General features: G+C 42.3%; 1 protein-coding gene across 7 annotated transcripts; it reads left to right on the top strand.

Annotated features, from left to right (window-relative positions):
* Window positions 1-275: 275 nt before the first annotated feature.
* On the top strand, window positions 276-20,511 carry sin3aa (SIN3 transcription regulator family member Aa). 7 transcript variants are annotated; one of them, XM_044191840.1, is made up of 21 exons: window positions 276-405; window positions 4,808-5,024; window positions 5,377-5,559; window positions 6,161-6,267; window positions 7,280-7,574; window positions 7,725-7,973; window positions 8,531-8,683; window positions 9,028-9,183; window positions 9,333-9,419; window positions 9,868-9,986; window positions 10,088-10,298; window positions 10,784-10,900; window positions 11,205-11,443; window positions 12,048-12,231; window positions 12,415-12,988; window positions 13,486-13,655; window positions 13,802-13,975; window positions 15,088-15,180; window positions 15,676-15,770; window positions 17,176-17,368; window positions 18,601-20,511. In XM_044191840.1, the coding sequence occupies exons 1-21, from the start codon at window positions 308-310 to the stop codon at window positions 18,829-18,831; spliced, it is 3,945 nt and encodes a 1,314-aa protein (XP_044047775.1). In that variant the 5' UTR covers window positions 276-307; the 3' UTR covers window positions 18,832-20,511. The 7 variants fall into 7 exon arrangements, with proteins under 7 accessions (XP_044047775.1, XP_044047774.1, XP_044047778.1 ...); XM_044191839.1 differs by having other exon boundaries at window positions 9,330-9,419; XM_044191842.1 differs by lacking the exon at window positions 276-405 and adding an exon at window positions 2,544-2,822 and having other exon boundaries at window positions 9,330-9,419.
* Window positions 20,512-21,440: the final 929 nt, after the last annotated feature.

The following is a 21,440-nucleotide window of genomic DNA, read 5'->3' as shown; positions in this document are numbered from 1 at the left end:
CAACAGTTATATTTTATTTGTTGATCGCGTGTTTTGTGTGTAAAAACTGAATCTGCCAAGTAACTGCTGTCAAAAAAAAAATGTAGTGGAGTTAAAAGTACAGTAGAGTAAAAGAATAAAATCTAAATAAAAGCACTAAGAACTTAAGTACAGAACTAAATGTCCTTGATTATTTCCCATCGCTGTTCCCAGTCCTTTTCTTCCTCTGTAAGGATGCTGAGTTGAGATGATGGCCATGCCTACACAGCTTTTATCAAATGGAGACACTGCTGCTGCCTCGGTTTTAGCGGGTGATATTCAAAATAAAATGACGTGTATTGGAGTGTGCGCCAATGCCAACGGAGGGGGGCGGCTCCAACTATTTTGTTACAAACACGAATCCGGAGTAAGGAGTCTTTTTCCTGGGTATGTAACAGCTGGTTAAACTAAATAATATTCACAGGATTGCTGCTAGAACATGTGAACGATGTTTATTTAGAATCGGAGAGCGGTTAGTGGTCAGTCGCGCCTTTTGTGTCTTTAAATGAATTGAAGGGGGCTTTTTATGGTCGCAAACGGCTACAGAATAGCCACACACACACACACACACAAAAAACCCCATAACGTGGTAGATGGCCAAAACTGCAGGACGTCATTTTGTCTGCTAGTAAACAGTCTCCCCCCCGGGCTGTGTGACGATAATCTGAGGCATCCCGATGTCTGGAAGTCGAAACATTTTGTCTGCATCGTTGTGTGAGCATGTAACGCTAAATGGATCGGCAGGGGGAGGGAGTTGTTGTGGTGAGGCAGGTTAGACATTTTACTCCCGACTAGTGAAGTAAACAAAGAATATGATTTGTTAAGAGCGCGGTCGTGCTCTCTGCGGGAAAATGGGGCTGATCGGCTGCGTTTGTTTTATTTTGGAGAATGGCGTGGCTCCGCCGCGACGACGTGTTTCCATAAAGCGACGCCGTAGTTCCCGTTTCGTTTGACTTTGGCATTGTTTAGTAAGGGCAACTGGCTCAGCTCTTGCCGCCTAGAAAAGATGCAGCGTTAGGGTTAGCCGCCCAGGCCCTACCTCGCCGTGCCCCGTCAGTTACCAGATGATGCATTTTAGTGCCATGAACCTTTTGTTTGGAGGCTAAGCGCAGCCTGCACATACCCAGAGTGCGCGGGCTAGCCGTGTAGTTCGGTGCCGAGGGGATCTCCACAGCCCGCACTGCGTTGTCTTGCATGCTTTTGCACAAAACTTAAAAACACACTTGTTAAGCTGCCAAGGAATACTCTTATATTGTGCGTTCGAAGCATTTAAAACCAGGCGTTATTGTTAGTCAAATGCTTTGGTTGGTTTCGGTCTGTTTTGCAAAGATGCACGCACTTATGTGGGGGAAAGCAGCCGGGACAGTGGAGCACTGTGTGCGCGCCGCAGCCCACGGTCACTGCTGAGTCCTCCGCCTGGGCTGGAAGGAGGAATCCCGGGCTGGGGTTGCAGCTCCGCCTGTCGTGGGCGATGGTTTATTTTGGAAGTTCCACCTTTTTTGGGATTTGTAATGACGGTTGCATGCAATGATTGGCTGAAATGTCCATAAAGAGGAGGGGCACAAGTGCAAAGGCAGAGTCCCTTCCTACTAAGTCACGTGTTACCAAACTCCAGGAAGTAGCTAGTTGTGTGGATAGATCTTATCCAATAGATAGATAGGACACTCGAACTCTAAATATATCCAATAATTGTGCCTGTTTTTTGCTGTAGCCTACATGGTTAGTGCAAGTCTAGTCTATACTATGTTGCATTGTGTTTCATCAAATTACCACAGACTAACTGACATACAGAAAACCTCGGGCCATATTATGAGTACTATTTGTTTTGGGAGTCTTTGTGCAAAATATTATGAAGCTGTTATCTATAGTGTGCTGGGAACGGTACGTTTTTGCCCAGGGCTCCACAACACAATACAAAAAAATAAATAAATATCACAGTTGTGGTTTTGAAAGTACAAATGGACAGTATTTATTCAGTATTCATTCAACAATGAATACATTATTATTATAGTAAATCATTATTGAATGAACAGAGATAAATATATATAATGAATGCACGTGTAGGCTAGCCTATGTTACCAGTTTGTCTTTGTTTAACGGAAAAAGAAGAGCCCGACGCTTCACTGTCAGAGGAAATATCTACTCATTTAAGAAATACACAATGATTACAGTCGCCTGACTACAATTATTAGTCATTACTATTGTTATTAATACATGGAGAGAGAGAGTGTGTGTTTGTGTGTACTGGGGGAGAAGGCAGAAGGTGTATTTTTCCTGTCAAAAAACAAAGTATAATTTGAAGACATGACAACACATACTTACATTACCAGGGGGCTTACACCTCAATCATACAGTTACCTAAAATGTTATACTGCCCACACATACTAAAAGCGGGACTCTTATAACTGCTGGCATTGTCGCGCTTCAAGTCAAAATGGGCGTGCTTTGTAACTGTGCGATAAATCCTTGATTGACAGTTCAGATTCACAACCCGGGTCCGTCGCCCCGCCCTTCCATGGAGCCGCTGGACGAACTGACCAATGGCGCCTGCCGGGGGGCGGGACCATATCTGAAAACCCCGCCTCCCTCCACAGCTAACCGAACGGAGATTGTTTTCCTCTCACGGGGAGATTTCTACTTTGCAGTCAGCTTGTATTGTTTATTTTAAAATCACACGCCACTTATAAGTTGCTTTTAGCACATACGTCACTTTGGTATCTTTCCCAGCCAGAGGTGTAGCGGTTAACCCACAAATAACGGATTATCAAAGCATCATTTGGGATCTTCGGCTGTTTAGGAGAGGGGTGAGTTCAGCTGAATTCATTCAGCATGCTAATACAGCTAGCTACCTACCTACCGTTAGCAGACGTTTTAAGTGAACCACACCGGGAATCGAGGTTTCTTTGTATATCACTCGCTCGTAACTAGTCGTGATATGAGTACTCCAATAAATCGATAGCTAATGCTAGTTTCATACAGCCTCTTTCAGCAACAGCGAATCAGATCGATAATGATTAGCTGCATGTGCTTCCCTGCTAGCCCCGGACGGTGCTCGGTGTCGGGCTACTCATGTTGTTTACATTAGCCAGCAGCTAACTGGCAGCTCACAGCCCCTGTCGACAAAATAAGTTCCCGGCGTAGTTATTAGAAAAAACGCTTTCATAGACTTTCCAGATGGGTAGGCAGTCAAACGGCTAGCAAGTCAGCTACTTTTCGTGCTTACCTGCTTGAAATGGAGTGTAATTTGCTGCACTCCTGCGCGACGCTCTAAATGGCGGGCGTGGGGAAAACGTCGTGCTGTAACTCGAGGTCGGTGCTTGTGTTGCCAGGCCATAAAGGGGATGGTGAATCGCTGTTGTCGGCTAACGACTGTTAGCATGTAGCTAGCAGACATAACTGTATGCCTCTACGTGACTATAACGTTACTACACCAAGTGAAGCCGCGGTGTCTATAAATACTGCAGCCTCGCTTGCTTTGACCGCGGCTGTTAAGAGCGAGACTTAAGTTGGCGAACAGCTCAGCACAGCTCCACTGTCGGAAGACCGAGCGTCACTTAGTACACGGGCACTTCACTTTGACAGTTTTTATGACACCATTGCTCGATGTTCGGGTTTAAAACGTAATTTATTCCCCCCCGTCGTGTTTCTAGCTTTGTCTTTCGAGAACGCCATTCATTCAGATGCTTAGCAGTTGTTGCTGTCTTGAGGAAGTTGTGAATGGGAGACTGACTCCCACGTTCCCAGAGCACCTGTTTGTTGCACCGGTGACGTAGTCTGTCTGTATTTCATTGGCTACGGGGACTGCAAGTTTTACATTCAGTACATGTTAACATTTAGATGCATTTAAAGTGTGCCTCTCATTATAAGTCATGGCTTTAGCACTGAGCACCTCAAATCGTTGACAGTATAAGAAAGGCATTTGTGTGCAGCACTGTGCAGTATACACCCATTCTTTATCATATGTAAACCCCAAACTGTTTGTAGGGTATTCACAAGGGTTTTTCACAAGTTATGCAGTTCCAAATGATTGAGATTTGATTCAACTTTAGGCAGAACACAAGTCTTCAATGAATGAAACTATTCTTCATAACAAGGAGGGTGACATGTATGAAAGGTAATAACCCCACGATTTTTTAGTGGGCCTTTTTGAGAGTTTTTCCCTTTTTATCAAGTCAAATTATCCAAAAAAGAGAATAGTTACACAAAAATACACAAAATTAAAACAAAAGAGACGGTCCATAAAAAGAACAAAAGCTGTACATTGTTGTTTCCGGGTGCTCTGTCTTGTACATTCTTCTTGTGCACACACAAAGTTTCCTCGTTTTCATACTGTTGTGCCACTAAAGTGTAATCAGACACTTGAAGTCAGTCTGCACTCAGACTTAATCTTCTGTCAGTGTAACTTTAGCGTAGTTCCTGGGGGGAAAAACACCCCAAAAGTATAACACAAACTAAAACTTACATGCGCTATCACAAGTTAGTAAATCAATTCGGTCTCAAGTAGTTGACCTGTAAACCCCCCAGGCTTCTTTGTGCTGCTAAAAGCATTGGATGTTTCATTGGCTATATGGTCAGAGACCATATAATAGTTTTCTTCCTAAGCCAAACAACAGAAGTGGCTAGCTGGCACTGTGTGTATCCATAAATTCACAGTTGAAGTGGAAAAAAGTATTGCCATATGTTCCTCAACAAATTATTGAATGAAATCAAGAGGCTGGTTTAATGGATTCTGATAACTTGACAGAGATTTGCCAGTGTGAAATAGGTTCCATATGCTCTTTATTCCCAGGTCTCTCAGCTCTTATGAGTATGAGTTCATAATGAAGCGGCGACTGGAGGATCAGGAAACGGTTTTTGCGTCCCAGCAGCGGCGCCTCGCTGGCAACGCGGAGGCTTTCCAGCATCGTGTCCTGGCCTCTGCTCCAGCCCCAGCTGTGTATGAGGCCGTGTCTGACAACATGCAGCCCACAGCAGGCGTCCAGTACTCCGTCCCCCAGGGATACCAGGTATACTGTGCTTGTGCACTGCAGATTTGTTTTAAGCTTACCGTGTTTTAGAGTTTAAACTAGGTCAAATACAGCAGTTTTAAGTCACTTGTCGCTCATAACTCAGGCCGTCATTTTAACCCCTGCCAGTTTGCGGTGCCTGTCAGATACAGCGACTGGAGCTCTGTTTTTCTTTCTGTAAGCCATCAGCATGCCTCACTTTTTCTGAAGATAAATTGCTGTACACTCCTTGTATGTGGTGATTTAAATGATTCTACCTAAAGGGTCGTAGCTGATGGCTAGCACCATCAGATATCCTTCTACTAGAGTTTACTATTTGCCATCATTGTTATAAGTGTCTTTGCTTTCCCAGGTTCCCACCGTGGCCCAGAACAGTGGCGGGCACGGGCACACTCCGAGCCCAGCCGTCCATGGCGGGTCACACCACCACAGTCCGGCAGTCCAGTCCCATGGGCCCTCAGTGATGTCAGGGCACAGTCATACTGCTGCTCCTCAAGCCTCTGCACAGGGCCAGCAGCAGTTCCAGAGGCTCAAGGTTCGTCAGGCAGTTTTATTTTGACAAGTTCTTACAGTTGTCGCGTCCCTCGTATAACCTGCAAATTTAAAGGAGTTTTCATGCCAAAGAAGTTAGTGAAAATAAATATACAGACATTATTAGAAGTTTTAGAAAAAAATTGTATTTTTAGCCAATTGAATGTTTAGTTGATTGGTTGGTTGGTTGCTGGTAGTTTGTGCACATCTTTTCTGGTTAGTTAAATGGCCGGTTCACCCTTATCACAAAAAATCAGATTTTCCCCTTTAACCCTAGTTGTATCTAGCCATGCAGATGGTTCATCATGGTCCACGGGGAAGCATTTAACCAAAATATGCTGTAGTAGAGAACTTTTAATTAACCTTTTAAGACCTGGGTTCAATTCTGATTTATTTACTTCTTTACTCCCCATTGTCTGTCCAGATTTCAAAATGCGATGGTTTGGTTAATGGCCATTGTTGATTTATCTAAGTTATAGTTCCGTTACTGTAAGAATGCTTGGTGTTAAATATCGGAATCAGGGCACTGCTGCCAAAAGTGAATGTAGAAGAAAAACAGATTGGCAGATTGATGAAATTGACTTTCCCTCTTCTCTGTCCCTAAGGTGGAAGATGCTTTGTCCTACTTGGACCAAGTGAAACTGCAGTTTGGCAACCAGCCTCAGGTCTACAATGACTTTCTGGATATAATGAAAGAGTTCAAGTCTCAGAGGTAAGGCCACTGTTTGATTTTACAGAAAAATACTGTTAGTTATTAGGATGCACATCAAGGTCGGCCAACGTTCTAGTTCAAAATGTACATTTTATGAGTTCTTACTCTTTCAGTCCTACCTTGGACAACAGTGTTATTGTACAACTAATTTGCACAATGCCGTACTACTACTACTACTACTACTACTACTAATAATAATAATTAACTTGTCTAACTTGCAGAAGATGAAGGATAAACTAATATGTGATATACATCAGGCCACAAATTCCATTCAGATTTTTTGTAAGATAAAATATTATTTAACCAGAAAGATTGCCATGTGTCCCAAAAAACATGAAAAGTTTTTGACTAGTCTTTCAATCTGGAATCTGGAAAAATTGTGAAACATTTTTTGCCTCCATAAAGATAATTAGCATATTTTCACTGTCCCCATGTGCTGAGAACAACCAGCCTGTTATCCCTGTCACAGATGGTAGCTAAATGTTGGCATTTGTTCAGAACAATCTAAAGTTCAAAGGGTACGAGCCGCTCTTGATTTGGTAAAACTCTTAATGCCCCAAAATGTTGGCAGCATTTGAATGCACTCTGAGTCACCTCCCAGGTACATCAGGATCACAGTTGATGCGAGACAGTTTGCTTTGATGGCTTGTGTTTTTTCCTTCATGAGCCAGGTGCTGATAAAGTTTGATACAGTACAAAATGAATGACAGAATGTAGATACGACAGTGCTACAACACTCGACTGGTTAAATCACTGATCTATAAATCAGTTCCTACACTGTGGGCATAATTGAACCTGAGTGTTATTCCTTTCTTTCACCAACACAACTTCACAGACTAGCAAACTTTCATTTGTTGAGTCAGAGTTATTCATGTAACTATTGTTGTTGCAGCCATGAACGATCTTGTTTGGCTTGTATCTATGTTTTGTTTTCATGCAAATTACAGAAGTTTTCGACAGTATGACAGCCAGGGTAGGTTTGAATTCATTCTGTCTGTATTTGTTTTTCCAGTATTGACACCCCTGGGGTCATCAGCAGAGTGTCACAGCTCTTCAAAGGTCACCCCGACCTCATTATGGGCTTCAACACCTTCCTGCCCCCTGGCTACAAGATCGAGGTCCAAAATCACGACCTGGTGAACGTGACCACGCCTGGTCAGATCCACCACATCACCCCGCATGGTATTTCAGTCCAGAACATCCCCATAACGGCAGCAGCTACCCAACATCAGGCCCAGCTCCCGTCTGCTGCAACCACCACCGCTCCGCCCCTTCTGACGCAGCCCACCCCTGCCAAGATGAGCAAGGTTAGTGATTGACGGATGCCAGCAGAGTTGTACAACCAAAAAAAATATTATTATTCCCATCTCGCTCGAGTAAAAAAGAAAATCTATTGTTTTGTGGTGCAGCATCTGGTTAAATACCCCTAAAACCTTCAATGTTGTGGCCTTTCCCAGCCTCTTCAGCCCCAAGCGTTGACACCGAGCAGTCAGAGCAATCCGTCCATCCCTGCGTACACCTCTCCTCGCTCCCCGCCCATGCAGCTCCATCCGCCACTCAGCGGGACCCCCACTGGGCCACCCATTCAGAACAACCAGCCTGTGGAGTTCAACCACGCCATCAACTACGTCAACAAGATCAAGAACCGCTTCCAGGGCCAGCCAGACATCTACAAAGCCTTCCTGGAGATCCTCCACACGTACCAGGTCAGTGGCCACAGCTGAAAGCTTAGTGATACTTTGGCATAAAGTACTATTGTGGCTTAAATAGATCAAGGGACACTGGAAAGACTCACTGACCATTGCTCAGTAGCATGGACATCGACTTAGAGCTGGTAGTCAGAACTACTGAAGCCAGCGAAGAGGAATAAATCTCGTTCATGTACGACATCGGTTTTCCACCGGCGTTTATTAGGGTAGCTAATGCTAACGCTACCAGCAGCTACGTGTGACAGGTACAAACTGGGGCTACAGTCAGCGTTCTGCTATTTATACTCGGCGCGGCAGCTGACATACTAAACAGACCTCGGAGTCTTGCCTATTTCATCGCGGTTCGGGAGGGGCCACAGAATTCGGCTGAACTGAACTTTCAAATCCAAGTAGACACACACAAGCTGATTTTACACGCAACATGTGTTTTCTGGGAAAAGTCATCTGTACAAACATCATATGCCAATAAGAATCTAATTGACTGTGTACAGTGCAAAAAAAAAAAAAAATTGTGTGGAGTTGACTTCACAGTAAACTTGTGTTCTCCATTACAGAAGGAGCAGCGTAATGCTAAGGAGGCTGGTGGGAACTACACACCGGCTCTGACGGAGCAGGAGGTGTACGCTCAGGTGGCTAGGCTCTTCAAGAACCAAGAGGACCTGCTGTCAGAGTTTGGGCAATTTCTCCCTGACGCCAACAGTTCAGTGGTGAGCAGTCTCCATATTAAGGAGACCCTTCACTTCGCTTTAGTACAGATGTACTAGGACTTACTTCAAGTATTGAGTAAAAGCGATACTTTTATTATGTGCTGCCTTATTTAAATACTTTGTTTTCGTTATATTATGTGAGTGGGTATATTTTCAATGCTTTTTCAGCTTTGTTGGCAGTTCATCAGGAGTGTAGGATCACCAGTTAAACAGTTCACATAAACCTTGTTCTTAACAATGACCTGCTGGAATAATCCCATTGCATCGGTAGTTCTGGAGATCCAGAGTTCAAGAGAGCATATTCATGGACCCTCTTCTTAATCAGTGTTGCGTATTCTCCATAGCTGTTAAGTAAGACCACAGCTGAGAAGGCAGAGTCTGTGCGGAACGACCACGGCGGTACTGCCAAAAAGCTGCAGCTCAACAACAAACAGAGGCCCAATCAGAACGGCTGCCCGATCCGTCGTCATCCAACTCCGGGGACCACACCCCCCGTCAAGGTACATACATGCATTCTCACACACTGCTGAAGCTATAGTCGACTCCTGTTTCCATTTTTATTTCCTCGTTTCACGTCTGCCATTGTTGAATTGTTTTGTAATTATTGTACCCGTGTCTTCTCATTGCCATTTTGGTAATGCTACAGAAGAAGCCCAAGTTACTGAATTTGAAAGATTCCTCAGTGGCAGAGGCCAGCAAGCATGGAGTCGGAACAGAATCTCTGTTCTTTGAGAAGGTGAGATTTGAATATGTTTTGTCTTTTTGTGTACGTGACAAGCAAACAGTCATTACATGAAAGGATATGAACTCAAGGTATGAAGGAAGAGAACAAATCACTAAGTTATGCAGATAGCATTTTAAATCAAAGCAAAAGCTTCAAAAAGCAAGGCGGAGACTCAGGTTTTAGGGTATGGTATCAAGAATTCCACTTAACCTAAGACAATAACACTGTTTTAATATTAATTGTTTAATCAAATATGTGTCTCTTTGGAACGCATAAGAAAAAAACACTACCTAATCTAATATAATTATAACATGTAAACTGTAAATATTGAAATAGTGAAATTTGTAATACTTTCTAATGTGACTAAAGAGAACTATAGTATGCTGTAGTATTTTGGACATTTTATGTACCTCCACTCGGCTCTGTCACGTACTGTTCTTACATTTATTTCCCACCACAGGTGCGCAAAGCCTTGCGAAGTGCAGAGGCCTACGACAACTTCTTGCGGTGTCTGGTCATCTTTAATCAGGAGGTGATCTCCAGGGCTGAACTAGTGCAGCTGGTGCTGCCCTTTTTAGGGTGAGTGCTCAATCGCTCACCTGGTAAATAACATAAATGTTGTTTTTCACAGTACACTGTATATATCATACATGTGTTTTTCACTTCATTATGTTATACAGAAAATTCCCTGAGCTGTTCAACTGGTTTAAAAACTTCCTGGGATATCGGGAAATGTCCCACATCGAAACATACCCTAAGGAACGGGCCACCGAGGGCATCGCCATGGAGATTGATTATGCTTCCTGTAAGAGACTAGGCTCCAGTTACAGAGCCCTGCCCAAAAGCTACCAACAGCCCAAGTGCACCGGAAGAACTCCACTTTGTAAAGAGGTGAGAGCGGCAGGAAAAGTTGAGAGAGAAACAAAAAGAGTAGAGATCAAAAAGATTTAGAAAATGTCATAAACTGCATCATCATTTGTGTGTAATAAGTCAGGTTTAGTTCTAAACACTATGGCAAATGTTTTGATTACTGATACTCCAGTTGTCCTATCTCTATCCAGTCAAAAACATATCCAACTTAATGATTTAACAAAAATCCTTAAATGTGGACGCTGGCAAACGTGCATGAAAATTGCCTCATACATTGTAAAATAGTTACTGTACGGAAAAGACGAGATTTTGTTGGCAAAAATGTGCAAAAACAACACAAGAGCACATCATAAGGTAGATGTTACACGTGAGTAACAGTGGGAATAGGATACTTTTTTAATCTTTTAGATCAATAAGTGCTAAAGCTACCAGTTAGTGCCATTCAGTGACATCATTCATTGAGTGTGGACCTTAAAGACGACACTGTTTGCTTCTGCTGCGTCCAGGTCTTGAATGACACCTGGGTCTCCTTCCCCTCCTGGTCTGAGGACTCCACGTTTGTCAGCTCCAAGAAGACTCAGTACGAGGAGCACATCTACAGATGTGAGGATGAACGCTTTGAGGTGAGCAGGAACATTAAACATTTACGACTTGTCTGTTGATGTCACCACAGGGGTGATATCCCAGGATGAAAAATAATTTATTACAATTGATGTCACGTTTTTTTTTTTTCTTTCTCATCTTTGTCCTAAAACATCCCTGAACAAAGACTTTAGAATTACTGTAGTGAAATTGCTCAGTGGCGAACAGCAGCAGATGAGAATATTTATATATAAATGAAGAAACATTATGAGCTTTTTAATTGAAAATAAAGGGCATGCACACACATCAATGGATATTAAAACCGCCGTGTTTTCTTGCCCACAGTTGGATGTAGTGCTGGAGACCAACCTGGCTACCATCAGAGTCCTGGAGACAGTACAGCGGAAGTTGTCCCGTATGTCTGCGGAGGAGCAGGCCAAGTTCCGCTTGGACAACACAATGGGCGGCTCGTCGGAGGTCGTACACCGCAAGGCCATCCAGAGGATATACGGAGACAAGGCGCCTGACATCATCGATGGCCTGAAGAAAAACCCTGCTGTTTCTGTCCCCATTGTGTTAAAGAGGTGGGAGTCAAACCTACTGCTGCATGATGTTATCTGTTACCTCTCATATTTCCTTTTTAATTAAATAATAATTTAGTCGTGTGTTTGGAAATCAAAGCTGTTTTTAGTTGAGAGATCTTTAAATAGAGGGTTTCTGGTTTGATCATGTAGTTTTAATAGTATGGTGAAGAAGCAAGGTGCGCATATGCTAAAACACAAACGTGTGGGATTCACAAGCTCTCTGTTTACATAGTGCAGTAAATGTGTGTACACCAGCTTCTTTTGGGTCCAGACTGAGGTTATGAACCACAGCTATAAACCCACTAATCCACACAGGGAAGGAAAAGCCAATATGATGCTGGAGTGGCGGATTTATAAATGCCTCCTGAGATTTAATGTGTGCTTTTATAGACCACATTCTCCCTTGCTGCAAAAGGATTTGAAAAGACGTCACTCCTATAACAGTATTTTATGTTTGTACTGCTGCCTGAAATGCATAACGTTGCAGCAGATTCTGTCACCTTTGCTGTAGTTTGAGTGTGAAAGTTGCACATGTTTAAAATGTGTCATTCACACACTGTGCGCGCGTACATTACTTGACTTTCTTGCATTCTTTTCTAACCAGGTTAAAGACCAAGGAGGAGGAGTGGCGGGAAGCGCAACGAGGCTTCAACAAGATCTGGAGGGAGCAGAACGAGAAGTATTACCTCAAGTCTCTCGACCATCAAGGCATCAACTTCAAACAGAATGACACCAAAGTGCTTCGATCCAAGTCCCTGCTGAATGAAATCGAAAGCCTTTATGATGAGGTACATTAAACACAAAATATGGAATAAGACATTCATTTACAAAATGCCATTGTTAGCATTTTGTCAGTGTTAAAATGTCACAGGAGACTGTAGAACCTAAACTTAATTTCAAGGTCGGCATCACACAAAATTCTATGTTCTGTGCGTCCAAAATGCTGATATTGAATTGTTTTTGCTATGCAGCGCCAGGAGCAGGCATCTGAGGAGAACGCCTCTCCACCCACAGGCCACCACCTGACACTGGCATACGAGGACAGCCAGATCCTGGAGGATGCAGCAGCACTCATCATCCACCACGTCAAGAGGCAGACCAGCATTCAGAAGGAGGACAAATACAAGATCAAACAGATCATCTACCACTTCATCCCCGACATGCTGTTCTCTCAGCGCGGCGAGCTCTCCGACGTAGAGGAGGAGGAGGAAGAGGAGCTGGATCTGGAGGAAGGCGCTTCCAAAAAGCACAATGGCGTCCCCGGCAGCGGGAGCCCCTCCAAGTCCAAGCTGCTGTTCAGCAACACGGCGGCACAGAAGCTGCGTGGCTGTGACGACGCATACAACCTCTTCTACGTCAACAACAACTGGTACATCTTCTTGCGGCTGCACCAGACGCTGTGCTCGCGTCTGCTGCGGCTGTACGGGCAGGCGGAGCGACAGATAGAAGAAGAGGTCAGAGAACGAGACTGGGAGAGGGAAGTCCTGGGAATGAAGAAGGAGAAGAACGATAATCCAGCCATTCAGCTGAGACTGAAGGAGCCCAGTGAGTAACAACAGACGCTCACATGTTTTCTGTGTTCTTTAATAACGGTATTGTGTTTGTTTCCTATTGAGGACAGAGTAGAAATCCTCTGTTTCCACTGACTTTTGGGCCACATTCCTGCTCTCTAACACATAATTCAAATAATTCCACATTCCTCTTTTTTCCTAGAGAAAATCAGAAAAATATTTTAAAAATGTTTTTAGGCTTATTGCAAACAATGGATATTGCAAAAGAAGGGGATCAACAGTTTTATTGAAACAGATGATTAAATAACAACGTGAATAAACAAAAATTGGCAAGAAAGTGAGTAAAGGAAACTAAAAGTGGATGACAGTACAAAAACTTGCTGTATATTGAACTACAGAACTTGGAAAATTAAAGTGCTGCCAAAATGAGCACCGCTTGCCAAAGATGATTGATTTGAAATGCCGCCAGTCTTTCTGTCATGTGCTTATCCACTTAGCCATTTGATGTTTGATAACATTTCTTCTCTCTAGTGGACATTGAGGTGGAAGATTACTACTCAGCCTTCTTGGAGATGGTTAGGAATTTGCTGGATGGAAATATGGAGGCTTCTCAGTATGAGGACTCGTTGAGGGAAATGTTCACCATTCACGCTTACATCGCCTTCACAATGGACAAGCTCATCCAAAGCATCGTGCGGCAGGTAAGCAAGCATCTGTTTGTTCCCTCCCCTCCAGTTTTCTTGTGTCATTTGGCGGTTAATTAAGCCTCCATTAGCACAGTGAGAGCAATTCTGACACTTTTAAATAGTTGTTTTCCACTTTAAGACAATTCCTTCTCTCCATCCAGCTCCAGCACATCGTGAGTGATGAGATCTGTGTCCAAGTAACAGACCTCTACCTCTCGGAGAGCGCTAACGGCGCCAGCGGAGGAACCATGTCCACCCAGTCTTCAAGGAGCTCCGCAGAGGCCATCTACCAGCGGAAAGCCGAGCAGCTCATGTCTGATGAGAACTGCTTCAAGGTAAATACACGACGCTCCTGCAATCATTGGAAAACTGGGGAGATGGTGCCATCAGATTATGGGAGATGAAACATTGTGCAGACATTTTTAAAATATGGAAATAAGTTCAGTTAAAGTTAATTTAAGAAGAAGTGCTTTCTAATTTCTAACTAATTTTCCATAAGGCGGCAGGAGTGGTTGCTGTAATTAATCCAGATATGGAAGTTTGCTTGCAGCAGAGAGGAACATCCACCCTTAACAACTGAGACCATGAGGATTTCTTGTATTGTTTTTCATTTAAATTCTGTTCTCGGGCCAATCAATCTTCTCCACGCGTCTCCACATTGTAACAAATTATGAGTGAAACACAAGAAGTGCCGTGCATGGTCGTCTGTTAGGAGAAAGCTGTACTCACCAGCGTTGGATCTTTTTTCCTTGTCCCTTGGCATCTAAAGAGTCTAAAATGAGGTCTAAAAAGTTACAAACAGCCAGCCTGGAAATGTGCTGAATGCAGCTTACCAATTATTAGAACATGAGATCATTTTTTAAAGTTATACTTACTCTCATATAGCACTGGCACTGTGTAAAGCAGCTTAAGGCCACCTGCCACCCACAAGTGAATTTCCCTTTGACCTACTTGGAAAGCTTCATTTTGCAGTTGATAACCTGCTCGGTTCACACAAGTTTATTCAGTTTTGTCAAATAAATATATAACAGATCCAATTTTGAAAACGATGACTTAAAAGTAAATTGTCGTGCAGTGACAGTTATTGAAAAATGACTTCAGGTAGTTATGTGCACTCTAGTTAGATGGAAAAGGGAAGTGAGAGATGTTCCACAAAATGCAGCTTTCAAAATTTTCGTTTTTATGCTATTTTCTTCTTTTTTTTTGATTATCATTTTTCAAGTTGTTTTCTTGGCATGTTCACATTTATTAAACACTAGCCAGAAGAATGAACTGCTGAAAGTTTGGGAAAGATGGCATGACTTATAACAAAAATTCTGGATTCCAACCAACTACGATTCTGATGTTGCAGATTCCTGGCTTCTCTGAGCTCTCAGGACATCCTGTCTTTTTTAAAATCTCACACACATTTTGCCTCACACTTGTTCCGGGTCTGCCACTTTCTCAGGTGATGTTTCTGAGGAACAGAGGGCAGGTGCAGCTCACAGTGGAGCTGCTCGACACAGAGGAGGAGAACTCAGACGAGCCCATGGAGGCCGAGGTAAGAAACTGTTGAACCCTGTCAGTTTCAAGGTTTGGCTTGTGAGCAAAGACTAATAAATGCGGGGAAATCACTTCTTAATTCACAAGCCACACTATAATTCCAAAATACATAAGCTTTTTTTTTTCTACAAGCCAATTGGGATTTTTAAATCAAATAGAGCCTCTGTGATGGCTGGTAAACTGCTAAAATTAGTAAGTTAATAAGTTGTGCAAATTGCCAACCACGGTGTTTGGCTTTCGACTCTTATAAGTAATATATTTGAGTATTATCTTCATATCATATGAGGGAACTAAATATACAGTGAATAACTGCAAATAAAAGTTGTTGTCATTGTTTTTACATTTTGTCTAGTAAGAAGGTCCACTTTTCCAGCTGGAGTGGACATACTAGTAAGGACCTATTGCCAACCTTTTGGTAATACTGGTGTTAGTAGTTGTTTATAGACCTAATCTGTGTCTTAAATTTGTTTGTTTTTTTGTGTTTTGTTTGCAGCGTTGGTCTGATTATGTTGGACGCTACTTAAACCCAGATTCCACCACACCTGAGTTGAGGGAGCACCTCGCTCAGAAGCCAGTTTTTCTTCCCAGGTGAGTGAGTCAGGATGAGGTCTTTTTTTTTTTTTTGAAAATCCTTTTTTGAATTGCGAATGTAGTTTTATTTCTTTTAACTCAGAAAAAATAGGGTGATGTTAACGGTCAGGTATTGTTTTGTTTTTATGCCTCCACTCGGCCGATAGCCGTGGCCGGAGGCGTTATGTTTTCAGGTTGTCCGCCCGTCCCATTCTCGTGAACGCGACGTCTCAGGAACGCCTTGAGAGAATTTCTTCAAATTTGGCACAAACGTCCACTTGAATTTGGTTGTCAAAGGTCACTGTGGCCTCAAAACATGTTTTTGGTCATAACTGAAGAATTGATGACCGTATTTCACAGTGGGTTGGACAATGAATTGGTGACACTTTTGACTCAAAGGTCAAAGGTCACTGTAACCTTAAAATTACTTTGACAAACACGTTTTTGGCTATAACTCAAGAATTGATGCGTTAATTATGACAAAATTTCACACAGATGTTTAATGGCATACAAGGATGAAGTAATGACATGTTTTACCCAAAAGGTCAAAGGTTTATATTCACACTAAAACACTTTGTATTATTCAACACCATAACTCAGGAACAGAAGGGGAGATTGTGACCGTACTCCACAGTGGGTCGGACAGTGAATAGGTGACACTTTTGATTGATAGGTCAAAGGTCATTGTGACCTCAAAATAGGTTTTTAGCCATAATTTAAGAATGAACTGGGCGATTCCAGGTTTCACACACGTGTTGACTGGGACGACACAATGAGTAAACAATAACTAGCACAGTACGGGCTTTCCTCCATCTCGTCCATTCTGCCTTTCACTTCCTGCCTCATTCTGACTTTCGAATCGGAATCACGATTGCAAACGCCGTATTGGAGCGCGCCTGGCTAATCGTGATGAGAGAGGCTTCAAAATAAAAGCACCACTTTTTGTGTAGCTATACTCTATAAGAATCCATCTTTACATAGTAATCAAGTACATGTGTACCTGTTTAACCAATACATCTATGATCATCCTTCATTAATCAGTTCAACAATGTATATTCACTGGAATCATACATACTGTATGTATCATCAAATTAGTGATAACTTACATTTAGCCAAAAAATACACTTCCTTCCAAGTGTTCACTACATATGATATGAGTCTGGACAGAAGTGGATGTAAATTGCAACTTGACTGGTTGGCAGAGGCATATACAACCACAGGGGGGTAATTCTAGGTTTTCCTGCATTACATCAGAGTATCTTGTTCAGTAAGCTGTGTGACAAATCTCTTCCTGTGAAAGTCAAATGCAAAAGTCAAACATGAGTCCTTTTGATTAAATTAACTCCAATCGATTTGTTCTGGCACGTTCCTGCTGGGTCTTATTAGTCACTCTCATCACGTTTGTCTTTGCGCTCGTGACCAGGAATCTGAGACGGATCAGGAAGTACCAGAAGGGCAGAGAGCAGCTGGACAAAGAGGCCTGTGAGGGTGGCAAGAAATCCCTGGAAAAGGAGAAAATGGAATGCATGTTCAAACTCAACTCTTACAAGATGGTCTACGTCTTTAAGTCTGAGGATTACATGTACCGACGCACTGCCCTGCTGCGAGCTCACCAGGTATTCACTGCTTTTTCCCGCTACTGTTACCAGGCATCTTACTGGCCTCCAAATGACCTCCTCCTCCTTTAAGGTGTAGCGGGAACAGTGAGGGTGTTATATGATTTGAGAGCCTTTGTTAAAACATTATTTACTTTTCTTTTCTTTTTTTATTCACAGTTCAAAAATGTTTTTGGCCAAGAGACTGAAACGCTAAAGTTTTTGCAACTTTTGCAACACATAATTTCGTTACACATATCTAATTACTGCAAAGACATGCAAGTAATTTAATATTTTTGAAACCCTGTCAGATGGTGAGTGGCAAAACAATCTGACTCAATAAATCCAAATCCAGTATTTGAATGTAACAGTAAGCAGTTCAGCAGGTTGTTACACAGCTCCTTATTAGGTGTCAAGCTATTTCAAACCTGCACATCACAGTGGTTAAGCATAAGACATTCTTTGGGAAATCTTCTTGTTAAAGCATTTAAATTCACATTTTAAGCAGAGGTGACCTATAGAGGTAGAAAATTACAGATCGCTTTGCTAATTAAAATAATTCCCTTCAGCTTGAAGACTTGAAGACTGACTGTCCTCAGTTCAGTCTGTTGCTGTACAAACTGTTTAGTTAAAGGAATAGTTTGACATTCTGGGAAATACGCTTATTCGCTTTCTTGCTGAGAGTTAGATGAGAAGACTGATACTGCTGTCATATCTGTCTGGTAAATATGTAGCTGGAGCCAGCAGCGGTTAGCTTAGCTTAGCATACAGACTGAAAACGGGGGGAAACGGCCACCTTCAGCTCTGTCCGAAGGTGGCTGTTGACCGTACAGATATGAGAGTGATATCAATCTTTCTTTCAAATTTTCAGCAAGAAAGCATTTAGCATAGATCCCAAAATGTCAAACTATTCCTTTAAGTTCAGTACAAACTAGGCCTGTGTTTATAGGGCTGATATCCTTATAAATATTAACCTAACATACTGTATATCACGCACAATCTGACATGTTAAATGTTGGGGCTTTTAGTCACCAGTGAGGGGAGCTCTAATGCAAAAAGTTACTCAATCAATCAGTGACGCTGATGATTCAAGCTAGAGGGCTCAGTGTTAAAGATTTGGTCTTTCATGTACTAACCATCTCTAGTCACTTTAAGAGTCATATCCCTAACCATGGGAGTGTAAATGTCCTTGTCTACACACTTGGTATTATAACAACTTAGTGACAAGAATGTCCATCTCGTTTTTTCCTCAGTCACATGAGAGGGTGAGCACACGGCTGCACAAACGCTTCCAGGCCTGGGTGGATGCCTGGGCTAAGGAGCACGTCACCCGCGACATGAGCGCCGAGACCAACAAGTGGCTGATGGGCGAAGGGCGTGACGGCCTATTACCCTGCACCACCGCCCGCCAGCCAGAGGTCCTTCACTTCATGCACATCAACAAGTACCGAGTCAAATACGGCACGCCCAGCAAGGCGCCGTAGCTGAGGAGAAATGGGGGGAGAGACTGATTTCTGGGGGTGTTTGGTCTGAAGTCAAACAGGTCAGGAGTAGAGGTAGGGACGAGGGCTTATTAATGTGTTTTTAAGGCCGACATGGGAGCACAATTAAGCTAGCTACCGTGTATGTTGCACCCGGGGCGGCAGGATTACTGATTTTACCAGCGTTTTTAGCTGGGCCCATTTTTGCGCAGGGCCTTCGGTGCCAAAACTTAGGAATCGTCATGATCCAGTCGCAGACCTGAGCTCTTACCAGCACTCAGAGCCACTTCTCAAACAAACTTCCCTGAGCCTTTTCGACAGGGCTTAGCGACGTAAACAGTGAGCCTGTGAGAGATAGAGTGGTGCTTTTTGTACTTTATCACAACTGAGCTTCGGTTTAGCTTTTGACTGACCATTTTGTCTGAAGCCATCAGAGTAAGAGCGCCATCAAAATCAGTGGTACAGGGATTTCTTTATGATAGTGTTATTCTACAATATCCATGAAAAACAATATGGTGGACAAGTGCACTTATTTAGGAAGAGGAAAATGTCGTTTCAAAAGTTTTGTTTCCCAGATTGAAGGTTTGGAAGGGAGCACAACAAAGTCTGAGAGATCTGGTTCAGACATTCCTGTGTTACGGCCAAATCACAATTATGTACCTATCACTAGACGGAAAGAGGGTTACATTTCCTTTTTCCAAAACACATGGCAGCATTATTAGAAACTGTGCCTGAGCCCCACACAGTATTGTCGGGTTAACATCAAAAAGCACTGTTACATTTATGTAAAAAAGAAAGAGGGGAAAGAATTTGCCTCACAACACTGTTTGGTCTCAGACTGTAAAATTGTATAGCTTGTGAATGTCAGATACTGACATGTATTCCAGTGTATGTGTTGTGTATATATATTATATATAGTTCTATTAACACAAATGATCCTAGCCGCCCTGGAAGTCAACCTTTTTAAACTGCCCTCCGCCAATACACCAGCTTGTACACACAACACACACACACACACACACACACACACACACACACACACACACACTCGTCTCATTCTGGGAGGACTGTCCACATGCCGCTCAAGTTGTAAATACACTGTATATAGTCTCAGACTTTTTATGACAGATCTGTGTTGTTGTGCTAGTAATAACTTTCCAAGCTTACTGTGGACTTTAGTGATAAATGGCTAAAGTTAGTATGTATATGAAAAAGAAATGCAAGACCATTTATTACAGTTTTTACCAAAGGGAGTTGATTATAAAAATAGCTGTTTTCCCCCCTTTGTGTGTTCCTTTATGTCTTTTCTTTTTAATTTCTGTAGTAAAAACGTGGAAAAGTAGAAATGTATCCAGGTCTTTGAGTTTTTATATATGAAAAATATCTTCTTTTTTTTCTCTTCTGAATGTGACATTTGGTTGGTAAAAATCAATGCCCCCTTTTGACAACTGACACCGTCCGTGGTGATGGTGGGACTCATTTCAAAGTTCAGTCTTCAGATGAACAAGACTCCACAACGGTCTCACCTTGTGATTCACGCTTCCCTCCCTGGATAGATTTCTGCTGAAAACATCACCCCGACACCATATTTTTGATAATGGAAGAAGTCACAAGCATGTCTTTAGTCCCTTTATTTAGACATTATTTAAAGTAATAATAAAAATGACATTTGTAGCCGACAGAGCCCTTTGTGGAGTTGTTGAGTGATTTATTTTTCCCACTTTCATGTGTTACCTTCAGCCATTTATGTTCCATTAAACTGGCAGGAAAGCCGAAGCAGAATCTTCTGTGTTTACCTCTTATCAAACACTTGGCCACTTTTACACAATAAATATACACGGATTAGTCGTGGTTTTCTTGTCAGATACAGTTTTGAAATTGTACTCCCTGGTATTTAAAAATCTTTGGAATATTTTCTCTTTTTTTGAAATGCCAAAAGCTTAAAGCTGTCATTCTGCATTCAGTTCCTCAAGTCTTAAAGCATTGAAGTCAGTTTAAAGGCCTTAGAAGGTATTAAAAAGTCTGAAGTTCAATTTAAAAAGGTCTCGAATATTTTCCTCTTGCCTGCTGTAGGCAGTAATGCTAGTTATAAAATGTTTTTGTATCTGATTGTTGGCTTTCAGGAGACGTTACACACATATAAACTAAAAGTGGGATTGTTTCGATCGTGGACTGTGCTGCAGGAGGCTGTTCAATCATTTTTTGTGGAGTTTCAGTCAGCACCATCAGACCTGTGGCTAACACTCACTACTGCTAGCTACAGCAGCTAGGAAGCTCATTGTCTCATAATGGGCAAGCGTCCACTTTAGCTAAGACTTAAATTAATGAATACTTTTTAATTAGTTAATTAATCCATCCATTTTCTGTCGCTTATCCAGATCCAGGTCAAGTTAATTAAATTATTTACATCATTAGGAATTATTGTATACTGCTGGGAAGTACTGAAAAAATGCGATTTAATAATAAATCATTCTAGGCCATATTGTCCCTACTGGTTTTCCATCATACTTTAATAGTTTGGCCCATATAACTGAAACAGGTAAATTGAATTCTGTGTTGTATTAAAAAGGCCTTAAATTTAACTTGGTGAACCCTGCAGAAACCCTGATTTA

The sequence above is a fragment of the Siniperca chuatsi genome, linkage group LG4, assembly GCF_020085105.1.
Source record: "Siniperca chuatsi isolate FFG_IHB_CAS linkage group LG4, ASM2008510v1, whole genome shotgun sequence".
Lineage (NCBI taxonomy): Eukaryota > Metazoa > Chordata > Actinopteri > Centrarchiformes > Sinipercidae > Siniperca > Siniperca chuatsi.
The sequence above is the reverse complement of the archived record's forward strand: the minus strand, read 5'-3'. Positions and strand labels throughout refer to the sequence as shown.